Here is a 14525-nt window from a genome sequence, read left to right as displayed (position 1 = left end):
ACTGTCTGATAATAATCTTTATCAGACAGTTAAAGTGTTAAAGTGAATGATAAATTTGTAAATAATACAATATAAGAAATTTTAAATCCTTTGTTTCAGAAAATTTATTTTTCATTTACCACTAAATACCCTTTACAAAATCAATATACAGACAGTTAAGTACGAATATACATTATGTCATGCATATGGTCGTCTATTTAAACAGCACATGTATGTAGAGTAAGTCAGGTTTTTAAAACTTTTCACAAAAACAGACTTTCATGGCCAAGTGTGCAAAGTACTGGAAGAGTTGGTAATACTTAAACTCTTTGAACTACTTTCCATCTCCTTCAAACAAAATAGTAATTCCTAATCACATTTGTGCAAGCAAAACAATAATTATAATCATAATAAAAAGGTTATCAAACAATCCAGGTATCAAAGGGAGGGGTATAATAAATCGTTGTGATGTAACATGCCATAAGCCTGTTGAATCAGCCTTCATTTTTGGTCTTTTTTAGAATGCTGCAATCTGACGGACAACTATAAAACTCTTGTTACATAAGAGATTAACTTATATTTTTCTGCTATGGAGGCTTAGTGTTCTGCCAAGAGCTACACTGCACGGACATAGAAAAGCTCTCAAAGTAGCGTATGCACAATAGGAAAGCAATAGGCTGTCTACTCAATACACAACAATTATAGAAGCAGAGATGTTTAGTTGACTACATGTTGATAAATAAGTTGTCATCCATATTTGAATAGGAACCCAGGTATATGTAAACATGTACACCAGTTTCACCTGACTTTACACCAAGAATTAAAAACAGATTAGGCAGCAAATAAAAAAAATCATATTTAATATGACAAAAATCAAAACCATGCCCACTTTCACTAAAATGTTAACATTCCAGTTTACAGATGTTTACAGGTTGACTCCCATGGGTCGTGAAGCTGGATGTAATGCATGCCCTGCACTTGTCCTCTGATGGTATTGATGCTCTTACTATTGCTGGTGGCTTTCAATCTGATTCACTTTGTCTGAGAGTTCATCGAGTGAGACACAGAGTCAAAGAAAAAGCAAGTTTTGACTTAACCTTGAAGTGACTGAGTGGGCTCTTTTGCATGGAAACATAATCCGTTTACATAAGAAGACAAAGTTGGTCCTGTTTTTATGAATTAACAACAAATCTTGTTCGAGATTTGAATACTCAGTTTCATAGGAGCAACATTAGCCTCCAACACTGGGAGATCCTTGTGTCTTTGAGTAGAACTTTTGAGTAGAACTGATGGTACTGTTTTTTATCATTTCTAGAAGAACATCAAGATATGGTACAATCACCAGTTAGTGGAACAAGGATATGGGACAGGTGTGTGAAATATATGAATATATATAAATGCTTTTTTAAAATTTATGCATTTGTGTTACTGAAACAATGAAATTTTGATTTAAAATTAAGTATTTGTATAAAAAAAAATATATCAGGATATTTAATGCCCCTGCTCAGTTTTTTCAATTGCTAAGATAGTTTGGCTCGGGCTGAGACACAAAGTAAAAACAGATATTTCTTTCATGCAGTTATCACATTTTTAAGAAAAAGGATATGCTTTCTGCTCAGCTCCTGAATGGTTGACTGTACTTTTTTCTGGAACACAATCTGAGCTTCACACATGCAGGCATCCTCCGTTATTTCACTCCTCATTTCCTCTGAAAGAGTAAAATAAAATTATTGAGACAGTCAAATGATATCACAGGTGTTTTTTCATGTCTTCTCAGCTCTCCACTTGTTTAAGGATCAACAGCAGCAACCAACATGTTTTAAACCTTTCAAAGAATCAGTGCTCAATAAGTAAACGGTTTTAAAGATTAATAAATCTTATGAATCTTAGATGTTATTTTTAATAAAAAGAGTTGGTGGTTATTAATAAGATGATATGCATCAGAAGAACCAACATGATTTGTCCTTTGTGAGGGAGATCAGATAATAAACATGGATTTCATGACATATAATCAATGCTTAAAGAAATACTATTCACATGTACAACATATATGTACTACAAATAGCAATGAAAAAAACAAACAAACAAGAAACAGTAATAACAGGTAATAACTCCAGTCAAAGATTTTTCTTTAGTTGGGCCAGAGTTCTCCATCACAAAATTTCCACTCCAGTTCCAGCATCTCATGTCATAATCTTTGCTGGACCAGCACATGTAATGCTTGCCACTGATCTTCGTTAGCTGTAGACTTTTCCACAAAATGAAGGATGCAAAATGAAAAACACAAAACATTAATACATAGATATCATTGGAAAAAATGTAAACTTAAATGGGAAGATTCAGTATTATAGGCTTAACCATGTTCCCATGCAGATACAATGGACTTTATTATAGACTGTATATAAAGGATGGCATGACATGTGCTGTTACTCATGGGTTTGACTGCTGATGTTTGATTGTTTGTTTGCTTAGGGGTTTGAGTTTTTTGTTTTTTGACAAATAAAGATGGAGGGCTGAGTTATTGGCTAATGCCATTAAGCTTGGTTAGTAGTCTACATCCATAAACTGTACAGGTCTGTACATTTCAGATTTTTCTTTATTCGTTTGGTCTGCATCACAAAGCAAGTTATATCCTTTGTAGGTTAATTCAATTAAAATGCTCCAAAAGGCACCAACAGAACAAATACAGTCAACATGTTCAGTTCTATGACTCCAATTTGCGAGAGGTGAGCCTATCAAACACCACTATGCTACCGCTATGACCAACAAACATGAACAGCATCAATGACCAGAATTAACTGTTGGTCAGATGGAGGCAAGGATGTCTATGTTGCCACTGCATTATGTAAATTATCCTTAAGGCATATAACAAATATCACTCATGGCAATGCTTATGTTAAATAGCAATGTCCTCCCTACCCTCAGGTAAAGTGGGTGCTCAGATAGATGTGGTAGAACCTGTGGGATTTCCAATCACTCAGACACCAGGGATCACATAATAGGTATAAATGTTTGAGCTCATCCAGATTTTTACATACAAATTCCATTTAGGAAAATAGTGAAGCCTATAGACACTGTCAGAGAATATGACTGTAAATACAAATATAATACTGGCATCTCACCTTTGAGGGCTTACCGAAACCATGTGCCACATCTCTTAGTAAAACAACATTGCATATCCACCATATCAGTTGCACATTACAGAAAACCTAGGCTTGAAGATTTATGTTGACAAAAAGGTAAAATTCTTACGGGAACATGTTTTCTGGTCTGTATTCAACACATATCCTTCTCGACACTTGCATGTGTAAGAAACACCGTTGTTGATACAAATATGCTGGCAGTCATGTCCCTGAGCGCAAGCATCTGAACCTGCAACAATATTAATTGACTTGGTTATTCTGTCAAACGCAGCTTTGTTCTCATTCTCATAATACGAGGCATGGCTTAAAAAGTTACCCACTCCCACTCAGTTGGAGAGAAATCCATTTAAATTTGGCTGACCTCCTCTGAAGATTATCTTCTTATGCACCTCTTGTCAAATGCCACTGTTAAGTTTCGGTCACTCCCGTTCTGACGACATGCCAGATTGAATTTGCACTTTCAAAACGAACCTCAATGCACAGAGAGCAAACATCCAATTCTTTGTTAAACTGACCAGACTTTCATTTTGGGAATCATTACTGTTGATAAGAGCTGGCGCCTCTAAAACCCATCTCTTATTAACAACAGCGGAGGGTCTGCAGTATCAAAACCTACAGGCTTCAGGTTAATAGTACAACCATGAGGACTTTTGTTATTTTTCTGGCATTCACAGGGACATTCACAATGCCTGCCATTGTGCCAGCATGTACCCATGCACATTGGATTAAGAAGAAGGAGCCAATTCTTGCTCACCAAACAATTCTGCCAAATTAGTTCTCTGCAAATTTGTCCACTTCCTTACAATGTTATTCGAGTTAAAGCATCTCATGCTGCTTCTAGGTGTGTTTTACAGGCACCATCCAACCAAGAGGTGATACTAGTGAAGGCCCTTACAGCCTCTTGGTTGGTTTGAAACCTAACATATGTCACAGATGGGCTGGAGGCAGACCTGAGGTGCACAAGAAGATTACCTTAAAGCAGAAACTGTACAAATGTACATTCTTATGAGCTTTTTATGAGAGGTGTCACAGAAGTTTTTGATGACACATTAACATTAGGTCCCCCTGAATCATTTTTCTAGCATTATATATCATGTATAATGCTTTTGTTTTGTACCTTTCTTTCCAAGCTCCTTGGACTATAATACATTTGCTTCACAATTTCTTGAATCTTTATGGCATAACAAAATATTCTAAGAAATTTAAAAACAAATCTTTCTTACGTGAGCATGTTTTCTGATCCACGTTCAGCACATATCCCACTCGACATTTGCAGATGTATGAATTCCCACTATTAACACATATGTGCTGGCAGTCATGTCCCTGGGCACACGCATCTGAACTGGAACCTGAAAAGAAACACTCACCCCCTCAGCACCTCATGATAAAACAAATAATCAGTTGTCTGTATAAAGAATACTTGGTTAGGCCTCAATCACAAAGGCCTAGATACCAGTCAGTAGCCCACTGCCAACCACCAGTTACTATGGAAAAATGTGTGTTATCCGGCCAATTGGCGAATATTTCCTGACTGTTGCCAGATGAAATAAGAAAAAAAGAGTGTGCTGCACCAAAAACCTTTGTGATTTGCTAGCCAACTGCCATGGTTGCCCACAGTCTGCATGAAAGATTTTGACCTGTCTGCAAACACTCCCTGTTTACTCTCCAAATTGCAGTGAAATTAGAAAATGTTAAAATTTTACTTTGAAGGAAAACAGCCTTTATTTCAAGTTTGCATCAAATCACACATCTCTATCACTTGGTGAGCAGTTTATTATTTGCAGACAAGATCATTTGCAGACAAGTCAATTCAATTTTATTTATACAGCATCAAGTCACAACAGGAGTCACCTCAAGTCTACAGGTGGTCATGGCAACTTGTAAGCAACTAGAGCAATCACTAAGAGGTTTTTGGTACAGCACCATATAATAATAATAATAATAATAATAATAATAATAATAATAACTCTTTGCAGCCTATTTAATACTAGAGACTACCAGCAACCTTCAGAAACCCCTCACCAACTCCTCACACGATACAGTTATCTCTAGCGAGTGGCATGTAGCAATCAGTTTCACAGTGACTGACAATCACTTGCAACTGATCAGGAATACACATTTTTTTCACTTCTAACTGATGGTGTTCAGTCAGGGAAGCGCAGAGAGCTGTGTAGCTCAAATCTCTTAAATCTTTCACTGAAAGAATAGAAGTAATTTCAGATCAGAACAATAGACCGTGTTTACAAGAGATGATGAGTTTTGCTACACTAAAGATGAAAAACTACACTCTGGTGAAGTACAGGAGTTTTGTGGGCATGCTTTGAAATGCTGGATCACACCACAGATGCCAAACAGACATACTGAAAAGTCTTACGTGAGCATGTTTTCTGGTCTGCATTCAAAACATATCCCACGTGACATTCACAGAGATACGAATCGTCACTGTGGACACAAATGTGCTGGCAATCATGTCCTTTTGCACATAAATCCAACCCTGTAAAGAAACAGCTCCACATCTGACTGACTTATACTGATGACACGATCCAATCCACTTCTATTGTTAAAAACTCTCCTTTAGTTTATGAAAAACAAACATATTGAGATTTAAGTTTCTTACGTGAGCATGTTTTCTGGTCTGGATTCAATATGTATCCCATTTTACATTTGCATATGTATGAATCACCAGTGCTGAAACAAATGTGCTGGCAGTCATGTCCCTGGGGACATGTGTCTGAACCTGGAAGAAAAAAACTTTAACATCTACCTGGTTCAGTCACAGAGTTCAACAAAGCAGACTCTGAAGCAAAACCAAGACACATCTGAATTGTAAGGATCCAGGTTCTCACGTGAGCATGTTTTCTTATCTCGATTCAATACATATCCCACTCGACATTTGCAGATGTATGAGTCATCACTGTTAACACAAGTGTGCTGGCAATCATGACCGTGGGCACATGGATCAGAACCTGAAAAGAGACCACACGTGATGTGATGTTTTATATAATCAGAGCTAAGCTTTGGCCTTTTGGTGACTGCCAATTTTGCCTTTTAGAGTTAATGTTAAAAGACCAAAACAGAATAGTTTTTTAAATTATTATAGCTCAGTAAACAATACATGAGAATATTAGCTTTATGCAGTCCTTGCCAAAGTGAGTTAAAAATATTTTACCCTTTGGTCTGTCAGTTCCTGTCTACCAAACTTGCTGCCATTAAAAATAATAACAACAAACAACCTCATCCTTATTCTGGGAGCATGAAAAACTAAAATTTCTTACATTTTATGTCCTTTTAAAGACATACACAAGATGTTTTGTTTTATAGCATACAGCATATATATCAAAAGGTGCATGTTAACCCAGGCAATGATAGTCTTGTAACCTAGCAAAGCAGCACAAAACAAGGGGAAAAAATGAATACAAAGTGAAAAAAAATCTACAAAGTTGCCAAATGAATATTACTATTAAACATGGACATGATCAGCAGTTAAACGTCGCTTGTGTATGTATTATAATAATAACCTGCCTTTGTTTGGTGTCTGTGGGTTTCTATAAAGCTTTAGAAAAGCACGCTGATCACAAAGGCCCATTATATAAAATTTATTCTTATGTAAACATGCTTTGTTGATCTGAATTTAACATATATTCCTCATGACATGTGCAGAGGTATGGATCATTATCACTGGCACAAATATGTTTGCACTCATGATTCTGGTCACATATCACAAATCTGAAAAGAGTCACTTGTACAGTTGCTTGTATCTTTAGCCCCTGAACGTTATTATGGGTTAGTATTTTATAAATAAATGTTAAATTAAGCTGGCACTCCCAGCTTAATTTCCTCATCTGGCTTTCCTTACATAAACTGAGCGACGTGCATATGGAGAATTGCGATTTTTTTTTTTTTTTTGGGGGGGGGGGGGCAAGATCTCTGTCTAAATAAATGAATAAATCTGGGTAAATTCCCAGATGATTAAACATGCAACTATTTTGCTGCTAATACCTGAAATTACTAAAGAAAATCAAACAGCATATTTATGCAAGATAATTCATAATTTTATTGGGGGGGGGGGGTTATATTGGTTGGGTCTGATTATTGGGGGGGGGGGGTCATAACCCACCTAACCCCCCTGGAAATTTCACCCCTGGCATACATCTGCATGTTTTCTGGTCTGCATTCAACATTAACCCATCTTGATACATACCAAGGTAAGAATCTCTATTTGTGAAACGAATGTCTCTAGACAGCAGCAGTTCCTGAACTTGTTGTGGCGCTTATTACAGGCACTGTCATGTGCTCGATGCCTTAGCTTGAAGTCTCCCTTAAACTGTTTGACCACAGATCTCAATCAAATGAGAGGAAACATCAGTTCTTATGTGTGCTTCTTCTTAGTACTGGTTTCTAATATTCACCTGTCAGGCCAAAGTCTGAAGGTCGGGATAGATTTTACTTACTTCCAGACCAATGTGTCGAAAGGTTGTGAGCAATTAGAAATATATTTTACTGCTATTGTTAATCATCATCATCATTACCATTGCATTAATAACATAATCTACAGTATTGATATTGTATTCAGATGTTTAAACATATTGGTACCCGATTAGCCTTTATTACAGGTGCAGTTATAACCACGTTAAACTGTTGAGTTAAATCAATAATCTTAAATGCTTTTGAATGCTTGTTATAATCTTAAATGTGTATGTGCTGGCCTTCTGTCTGGTGGAAAAGGTTACAAGTTGAAACTGAGTGCATTTCATGCTGACAAACACACAGTAGACTTTATCTCATTTATAGGTGAGAGGTTAATCATGTTTGCCTGTAACTCTAAAATTGTCTTTGTAAAAGAGGAATAGTTTCTTGCTGTCTCTGCAAACAGAGGAACAGTTTGGTTTCCAGACAAGAAGTGAAAGTCAGATGACAGGAAGCATCTGCTGTGGAGACGGAGACAATGTTATTTTAAACTGTCTTAAGTCATTGTGGTTTTGAAACCTATGTATGAACTGTATCTGAGTGACGTTTAAAGGCGTCAGTAAATTTAAGCCCTGAAAGGTATAAAACACCTGCTTATGCTCTGTAAGTTGGGGATCGGCGCTGTCTGCGTACAGCGGGCGGTCTTCCCACGCGTGTCATTAAAATCATCGTTTGACTCCACCCGGCCGGATCAGTGTTGTTATTATGGAAAGTAGACCCCTCCTCAATATTTGAACCTTAACAAGGTTAAGGTGAGTTCTTTTAATGTCCAAACCCAAAAATCTAACTCAGCACAATTAATAACATTATTAACAAATATGAATTCTCAAAAGCAAATCAAATGATAAAAAAATCATATACTTACGTGAGCATGTTTTCTGGTCCGCATTCAGTACATATCCAACTCGACACTTGCAGGTGTACGAGTCATCACTGTTGATACAAATGTGTTGGCAGTCATTTCCCCGGGCACATGGATCTGAACCTGGAAAGAAACACGCATTCACGTTTGAGTGAAAGAGTTTTCAGTTTACAAATAACAGTTAAGAAGGCTTTTCTGCACCCATTAGAGTTTGTGCCGCTCATTAATGCAGGCTTTCACCATGCCCTGCTTATTTAATTTGTGCTGAATAGTGTTTGTCCTAATCTATTTAGAGCAACCCAAAACATTAGTAACAACAGTTGGTATGCAGTGTGTGTGTCTTCAGAACAAAGTGTCCAAACCAGCTAATGTTCAAAAGGAGTTTCATAACATGTGACATTTTGAAATAAGTTTTCCTTTCTTATCCAGATTACAGTTTAAAAATATAAGTTTTAGTTGTGTCTACTACTGTGGTAGATGGGACACATACAGCCAAAATCCAAATTTTACATGGTTAAAAAAAGTTATTTCATACATCTATCCATTTTGCTTGCTACTTATCCACCTTAGTGTAGATGGGTGGTCTTTAACCTGGAAAGTATACCTGGGACGGATCAGCTTTAATGAACCATCCATTTACAAAACAGATGAACAGCTCAAGATGTTTTCGAAATGTATTTGCAATTTTCCACAATCATGCAAAATTAATGCAATAAATCATATAAATCCATCTACTTTGTCAGTAACAGGGCTCTAAAACCAACCTCTTGACTTGGATAAAATTAACAGTTCCTTAAAAGGATCCATTCTTAATGACTGTTAGCACAACACAAATGCTTCCTGCACTTCCTTTTCTGCAATTTTCAGTTTTAATATCATTCAATATAAAATAAATCAAATCTGAAGTAAAGTTTCAACCTACCCCCCTTAGAATCATCTTATTTTATAGGAACTTTTTTCCAAATTCCTTGTAATGTGAGCACCCAGATGGGCCTGGATCAAAGAGAGTCTCGGGATCAGTGGATGATCCAAGTATGAGCCAGCAGATGAGTACACTGTACTAAGCACAATAGTCATGGATGTTCCCCTCTCAAGTTTAGTAAATATGAGTTTATATATACTCCCAATGCCTCTGTTCATGCACAGGAAGAATATGAAAGTGAGGCAGATAAAATGCTTAAAGTATATAAGGTATAATTCACATTGTCACTGCAGATGGCTTTTGTTCGGTATGTTCTTCAAATATCATCATATTTGAGGCAGTTGGATTTATTGTGACTATATTTAAAGGTTATACAAAGAAACTACAGCTAGACAATGAGCCTGGTAAATATAGAAAAATAGGAAAGAATATAGGTAAAAAATTAGATCTTTCCTATACTATAACATGGTTTGACCAGTTAGTTACCCATACCACATGGTTATAATGCCCTTGAAAGTTTACAAAAAATGCCTTTTTTTAAATCTTTCCCCAGTGGATTATAAGAAAACAGATCAAACATCCAGGACACCAATGCATGTTTCTGCTGGGGGGATGGTAAAAAAAGAAAAAAGGTTAAACAATGGATATAAATGTGAAGAAAAACATAAAGACTCTTACGTGAGCATGTTTTCTTGTCCAGGTTAAGGATGTAGCCCGGGCGACACTTACAGTTGTAAGAGTCGCCACTGTTGACACAAATATGCTGGCAGTTGTGTCCCTGAGCACATGGCTCCAAACCTGAAAAGAAACACTCCAGTGTCTGATTGGCTTAGGTCTAGTGATTCATTGAAATCAATTATTTTGTGTTGTGCATCTACGTTAGTACGCTGCAAGTATGCTTCTAGCAATCTGCATCATGCAAATTAGATTCATCTCTGTGCTTCAGCTACAGTGATGTTATAGTAAAGAGTTATTTGTGAAGAAAGAAGTGTTTTTAAATTTAAGTTTCCAGAACTTAAAAAAAAAGACAATTCTATGCAGTACAAGTCAAACAGATAAAATCCAAACACAAATCCTATTGGAGGTTACGTCACTGCCATGAACGGATAAGTTGCAGCGAAACACAGAGATCTGTTGAATTCAATCTTCATGTTCAAGTTATTCTTTAGGACCAAACGTTGTACTTTGCATATTAAAAGCATGTTAAAAGTCTTGCAAAGTTTGACATAATGTATAATGGTGCATGGCTAGCATAAGAAACAGACTTTGTTAGTTTGTGTGGAATCCCAATTTGGAAGGAGAAACTAAGCCTGGCATTTTTATATCAACTGTTTTTTTAACTGAAAAATCTTGAAATTTCCACTTAAAATGATTTTACTCAAATAAAATAATTATTTGACTTTTTATGATACGTGGCTATTAATTTCATGTGAGAGGCTGCGAAGGCCATAATTGGAGAGCACCTGAGCAGGCCTGCAGGTAACTAAGCAAGGCACATGTCATGAGGCGCAAACTGCAATGCGGCACGTGAAGCGGAGCACGCTCTCTGTGAAAATAAAGACAGCATCATATCAGGTTTCAACCATTTTAAGGTATGAAAGTACTTTGAGTTTCCTCCAAGTCAGCAGATCAACCAGTGACAGGAGGTTGGTCTTCTCTTTTAAGTTGGTTAGTATAACTTGTGCATGTTTAATTCCGGCAACATCAACACCATTCTTACTTTCTCTCCATCCCAATGGCTATAGTTAATGATCCCCTTTTTGGAGGTAAATCACTAGTTACCTTGTCCTTGTTCTAAAGAAGAGGACTGTAACTTTAGAATGGAGATTCCCTCTATGGTGCTGCCCATACAATCACAGCTGAATAAAAGAAGGATGGCTCTGACGTACCGTTGTTTCCTTTATCATCATGCTCATTTATTCTGTTACCCTCCTTCCTGCTATCTAGGCTGTAATCATCACTTCCAGGATCTACACGTTTATCCTCACTCCCATCATCATCATCATCTTCATCCTTACCACACAAAGTTTCCCTAAATTTTGAAGTGAGCTTCTCTATGACACCATAAGTCTCCACATAGAAGACATGGTCATCATAAGGTTGGCTGGCCATGAGTCGGAGAGACGCCACATCAGCTCTGTCTACTCCCACAGCGTAGATCTCGATTCCTGCTGCTCGTGCTGATGCTGACACTTCCTCCACCTTGTCCTGGGGCCTCCCATCTGTCACTATGATGGCCACCTTGGCGATGCTTGCGGAGCCAGCTCGGGCTCCTGCCTCTATGGTGAAAGCTTTGTCCATGGCCGTCTTAATGGCCATCCCTGTCATGGTGCCTGAAGCAAGGGGCTCAACACGGGCCAGTGCCTGCTTCACATGGGACTTGTCAGAATATGTGTTCAGCAGAAACTCGATTTGCACGGTGCTGGCATAATTGACGAGGCCTACTCGAGTGGCATCAGAGCCAATGGCCAAACTGTCCACCATGTCCACCAGGAACTCCTTGGCTTTTTCAAACTCAGCAGGACGTACACTGCGGGAGCTGTCAATGATGAAAACCAGATCTATTGGTCGATTTCTGCAGTTGGTTCTTGTTGCTTTAAGAAAAAAAGATGTGGTTTTTGTGGTTTTTAATGAAAATCAGTTTATCTTAAGACAAGCACTGCAACAGTTACTGCAAAAAGAGAAGTTTTATTTTCAGTCACAAATCAAAACTTATATTCCAGAAATTAAAGGGAAAACAGATTTATTAATGTTTCAGTTTAGTACCTGCATTAGTTCTGATGGATCCTCTGGAGTCTCCAGCAGGCTTCCAGGATCCAAGCGGTGCAGCTTTGTCTTGCAGCGGTGAAAGCAGCTTTGGACTTTTTTGTAGTGGCTGAGATGTGGAATACGTGCCAGCATCTTTGCCAAGCAACAAAGAAAAGTTAAGAGGGAAAAGAATTAAAGCTCTGGCTGCTTTAATTTAGTGCAAAAAGAGAAGAAAAAGCAACGAAACACCAGTCATGCTAAAAATAATTTTCGATGACCTTTTTCTAAAAATGATTCTAGAAACGTACAATTTAAGTAGGTAATGAATCTGAGCAAGTCTGAGCAGTTAACCAGTAACTGAAGGGATAAGCAGAATAATAAATTAGTAGAATAGATAAGTGATGATTAATTCGTTAAAACAACTCAGTAAATATATGCCAAAGAGATTAAACCGTTAGCTAATAGTATGTATTAAAAATATGCGAGTGACTAAACATGCTGGACAAACAGTGCAGCTAACTGAAACTACGACTGAAGTTAAATTGTGAGTAGGAAAAAAAGGTATGGCGGTACAGGTAGACAGTTACAAACTAGTTACAAACGAGTTAAACAGTAGATTACCATTTAATAGAAGAAAGGCGCGTTAACCGATAAACTGTTAAACTATACAGAAAAAAAGTTGTTAAACATAAAAGATAAACAAAACAAAGTCGTTTCTTGAACGTAAAATTATTTATTATTATCAAAATATAATGGATAAGCAAAGAAACTGTTAGTTTGTAACAAAAAGATTGCTTGCTTTAAAAAAGTTTTTTGGACATATATTTTAAGCACTATTTAAATTCACTTTAGTTTCAAAAGTCACCTACATAAAAAGTAGAATAAATAAACTATTAAGTTTCAAAAAGTAATCAGTTACAACAAAGTTAATAAATTATCTACTGTTATTGTGAATTTATATTATAAAGAAATATATAAAAAGTGAGAGCAAAGGACCATTGCACACTGAGTCCACAGCAGGTGGATGGATATCACGTCCTTCCTGTCAGGTAGTTGTTGGTACCTGCTCGCGCCTTCCGCTGCTCCTGGACTCCTCGGACGGTAAACTCATCCGCCTGGAGCTGGTGAAATTTTTCGTCATTTAGTGCTTCGTCGGAGGTTTGGTCAGTAGATCTGTTATCGTCGAGGCGCCCATAGAACTTCGTGGGGACCTGCGGGGACACTCGTGGAATTGGGGGCGTAATGTGCGACCGGGGCTGTGAGAAAGTGCCTAAAGATCCCGGTGCCAGGACAACGCCGATAACGCAGACCAGTCCCCACGTTAATGAAGCCATGTCTGTTTCCTGCGGTCCTCCTCAGGGTGCCCTCTGGGTGTCCGCTGCTACAGCTGGATGTAACCTCTTTATATGATCTGCTCCACGGCCCATAGGGCGTGGGGAACCGGAGGCCCAATCCATATAGGAGGGCGGTTTCAAAGCAAAAGCTGCTCTTAGTTTCCTGTAACAGTGCAGTGGGACATAACGTGAGAAAATAAAATAATCCTACTAATTAATTAATTACATATAAATGTGGGAAATATATGAAAATGCATAGAATATTATAAATATTATTTTGAGAAATACCAAAGAAGAAAATAAAAAAATACAGATTAGGCGTTTGTATAATGGGGGTATAATATCATTCTTACTTCTTTTGACTTAAGGAATTTGATTTGAGTTTGATAGCTTAATCCTCACATCTTTCACCGAGTTGATCAGGTGCCATGATCCTCACTTTCAATACTGAATGTCACAGAAACAGTTTTTGCAACATCATTGAAACAGCACTCTAGATATAGTGAATGATAGCATTTCTAGTGATTGATTTCATTAAAGGAAAAAGGATTGTACTATTAGGCATATAATTCTCAATGAAGGTTGTTATATGAAACATGCTGCCCTCTCATGGGTTGCTGTGAAAACTGCACCACATGTTTGGATCAGTAATGTAGTCTTTCAATTAAAAAAACTTAAAAAAAAAAAAATGAAACCTAGTCTTAATACCTTTGGATTACTTAGAATTTGAACTCTGCATATGTTTTTTCCTCTTCTCAAAATATCTTGGATGCAAATCAAATGCATTTTGCATCTCCAACAAACACAAAAGCTAATTAGTTCCACAGAAAAATAACTGTTTGCACCAGGTGACATTTTAAAAGAAAAAAAAGTGTCCTGCCAATCCTCCAGAATAGCTTTAATGAGCCTTGGCACAGATTTTCTGAATCTCTGAGAATCTAATGGAGGAATGAAAACCATTCTTCTGAGCAATAGTCCCCTGTTTAGTGCTTTTGTGATGGTGATGGTGGAAAGAAATGTCTAACACATCAATCTGCATTGTCATCCTGAAGAAACCAATCCCATAACAG

General features: G+C 37.3%; 1 protein-coding gene across 4 annotated transcripts; it reads right to left on the bottom strand.

The window, feature by feature from the left end:
- Positions 1-89: 89 nt before the first annotated feature.
- LOC102787479 (uncharacterized) lies at positions 90-13503 on the bottom strand. 4 transcript variants are annotated; one of them, XM_087833020.1, is made up of 12 exons: positions 13185-13503; positions 12140-12274; positions 11263-11967; positions 10052-10171; positions 8455-8574; positions 5969-6088; positions 5740-5859; positions 5497-5616; positions 4346-4471; positions 3232-3351; positions 1587-1687; positions 90-1036 (listed from the first exon to the last, which is right to left on the bottom strand). In XM_087833020.1, exons 1-12 carry the CDS (start codon positions 13453-13455, stop codon positions 986-988), a joined length of 2109 nt encoding a protein of 702 aa, XP_087689146.1. In that variant the 5' UTR covers positions 13456-13503; the 3' UTR covers positions 90-985. The 4 variants fall into 4 exon arrangements, with proteins under 4 accessions (XP_087689146.1, XP_087689148.1, XP_087689147.1 ...); XM_087833022.1 differs by having other exon boundaries at positions 11392-11967; XM_087833021.1 differs by lacking the exon at positions 5497-5616.
- Positions 13504-14525: the final 1022 nt, after the last annotated feature.

This window comes from Neolamprologus brichardi, chromosome 19 (assembly GCF_056152115.1).
Source record: "Neolamprologus brichardi isolate AB-2024 chromosome 19, ASM5615211v1, whole genome shotgun sequence".
In the NCBI taxonomy this organism is placed as follows: Eukaryota; Metazoa; Chordata; class Actinopteri; order Cichliformes; family Cichlidae; genus Neolamprologus; species Neolamprologus brichardi.
The sequence above is the reverse complement of the archived record's forward strand: the minus strand, read 5'-3'. Positions and strand labels throughout refer to the sequence as shown.

Bases quoted from the DNA above. Each gene is read 5' to 3' on its own strand.
- LOC102787479 (XM_087833020.1), bottom strand. From the start codon at position 13,455: ATGGCTTCATTAACGTGGGGACTGGTCTGCGTTATCGGCGTTGTCCTG. The intron at 12,275-13,184 runs GTACCAACAACT...TGCTTGGCAAAG, and splicing joins GCAGCGGAAGGCGCGAGCAG to ATGCTGGCACGTATTCCACA. The intron at 5,617-5,739 runs GTAAGAAACTTA...GTTTCTTTACAG, and splicing joins AGACCAGAAAACATGCTCAC to GGTTGGATTTATGTGCAAAA.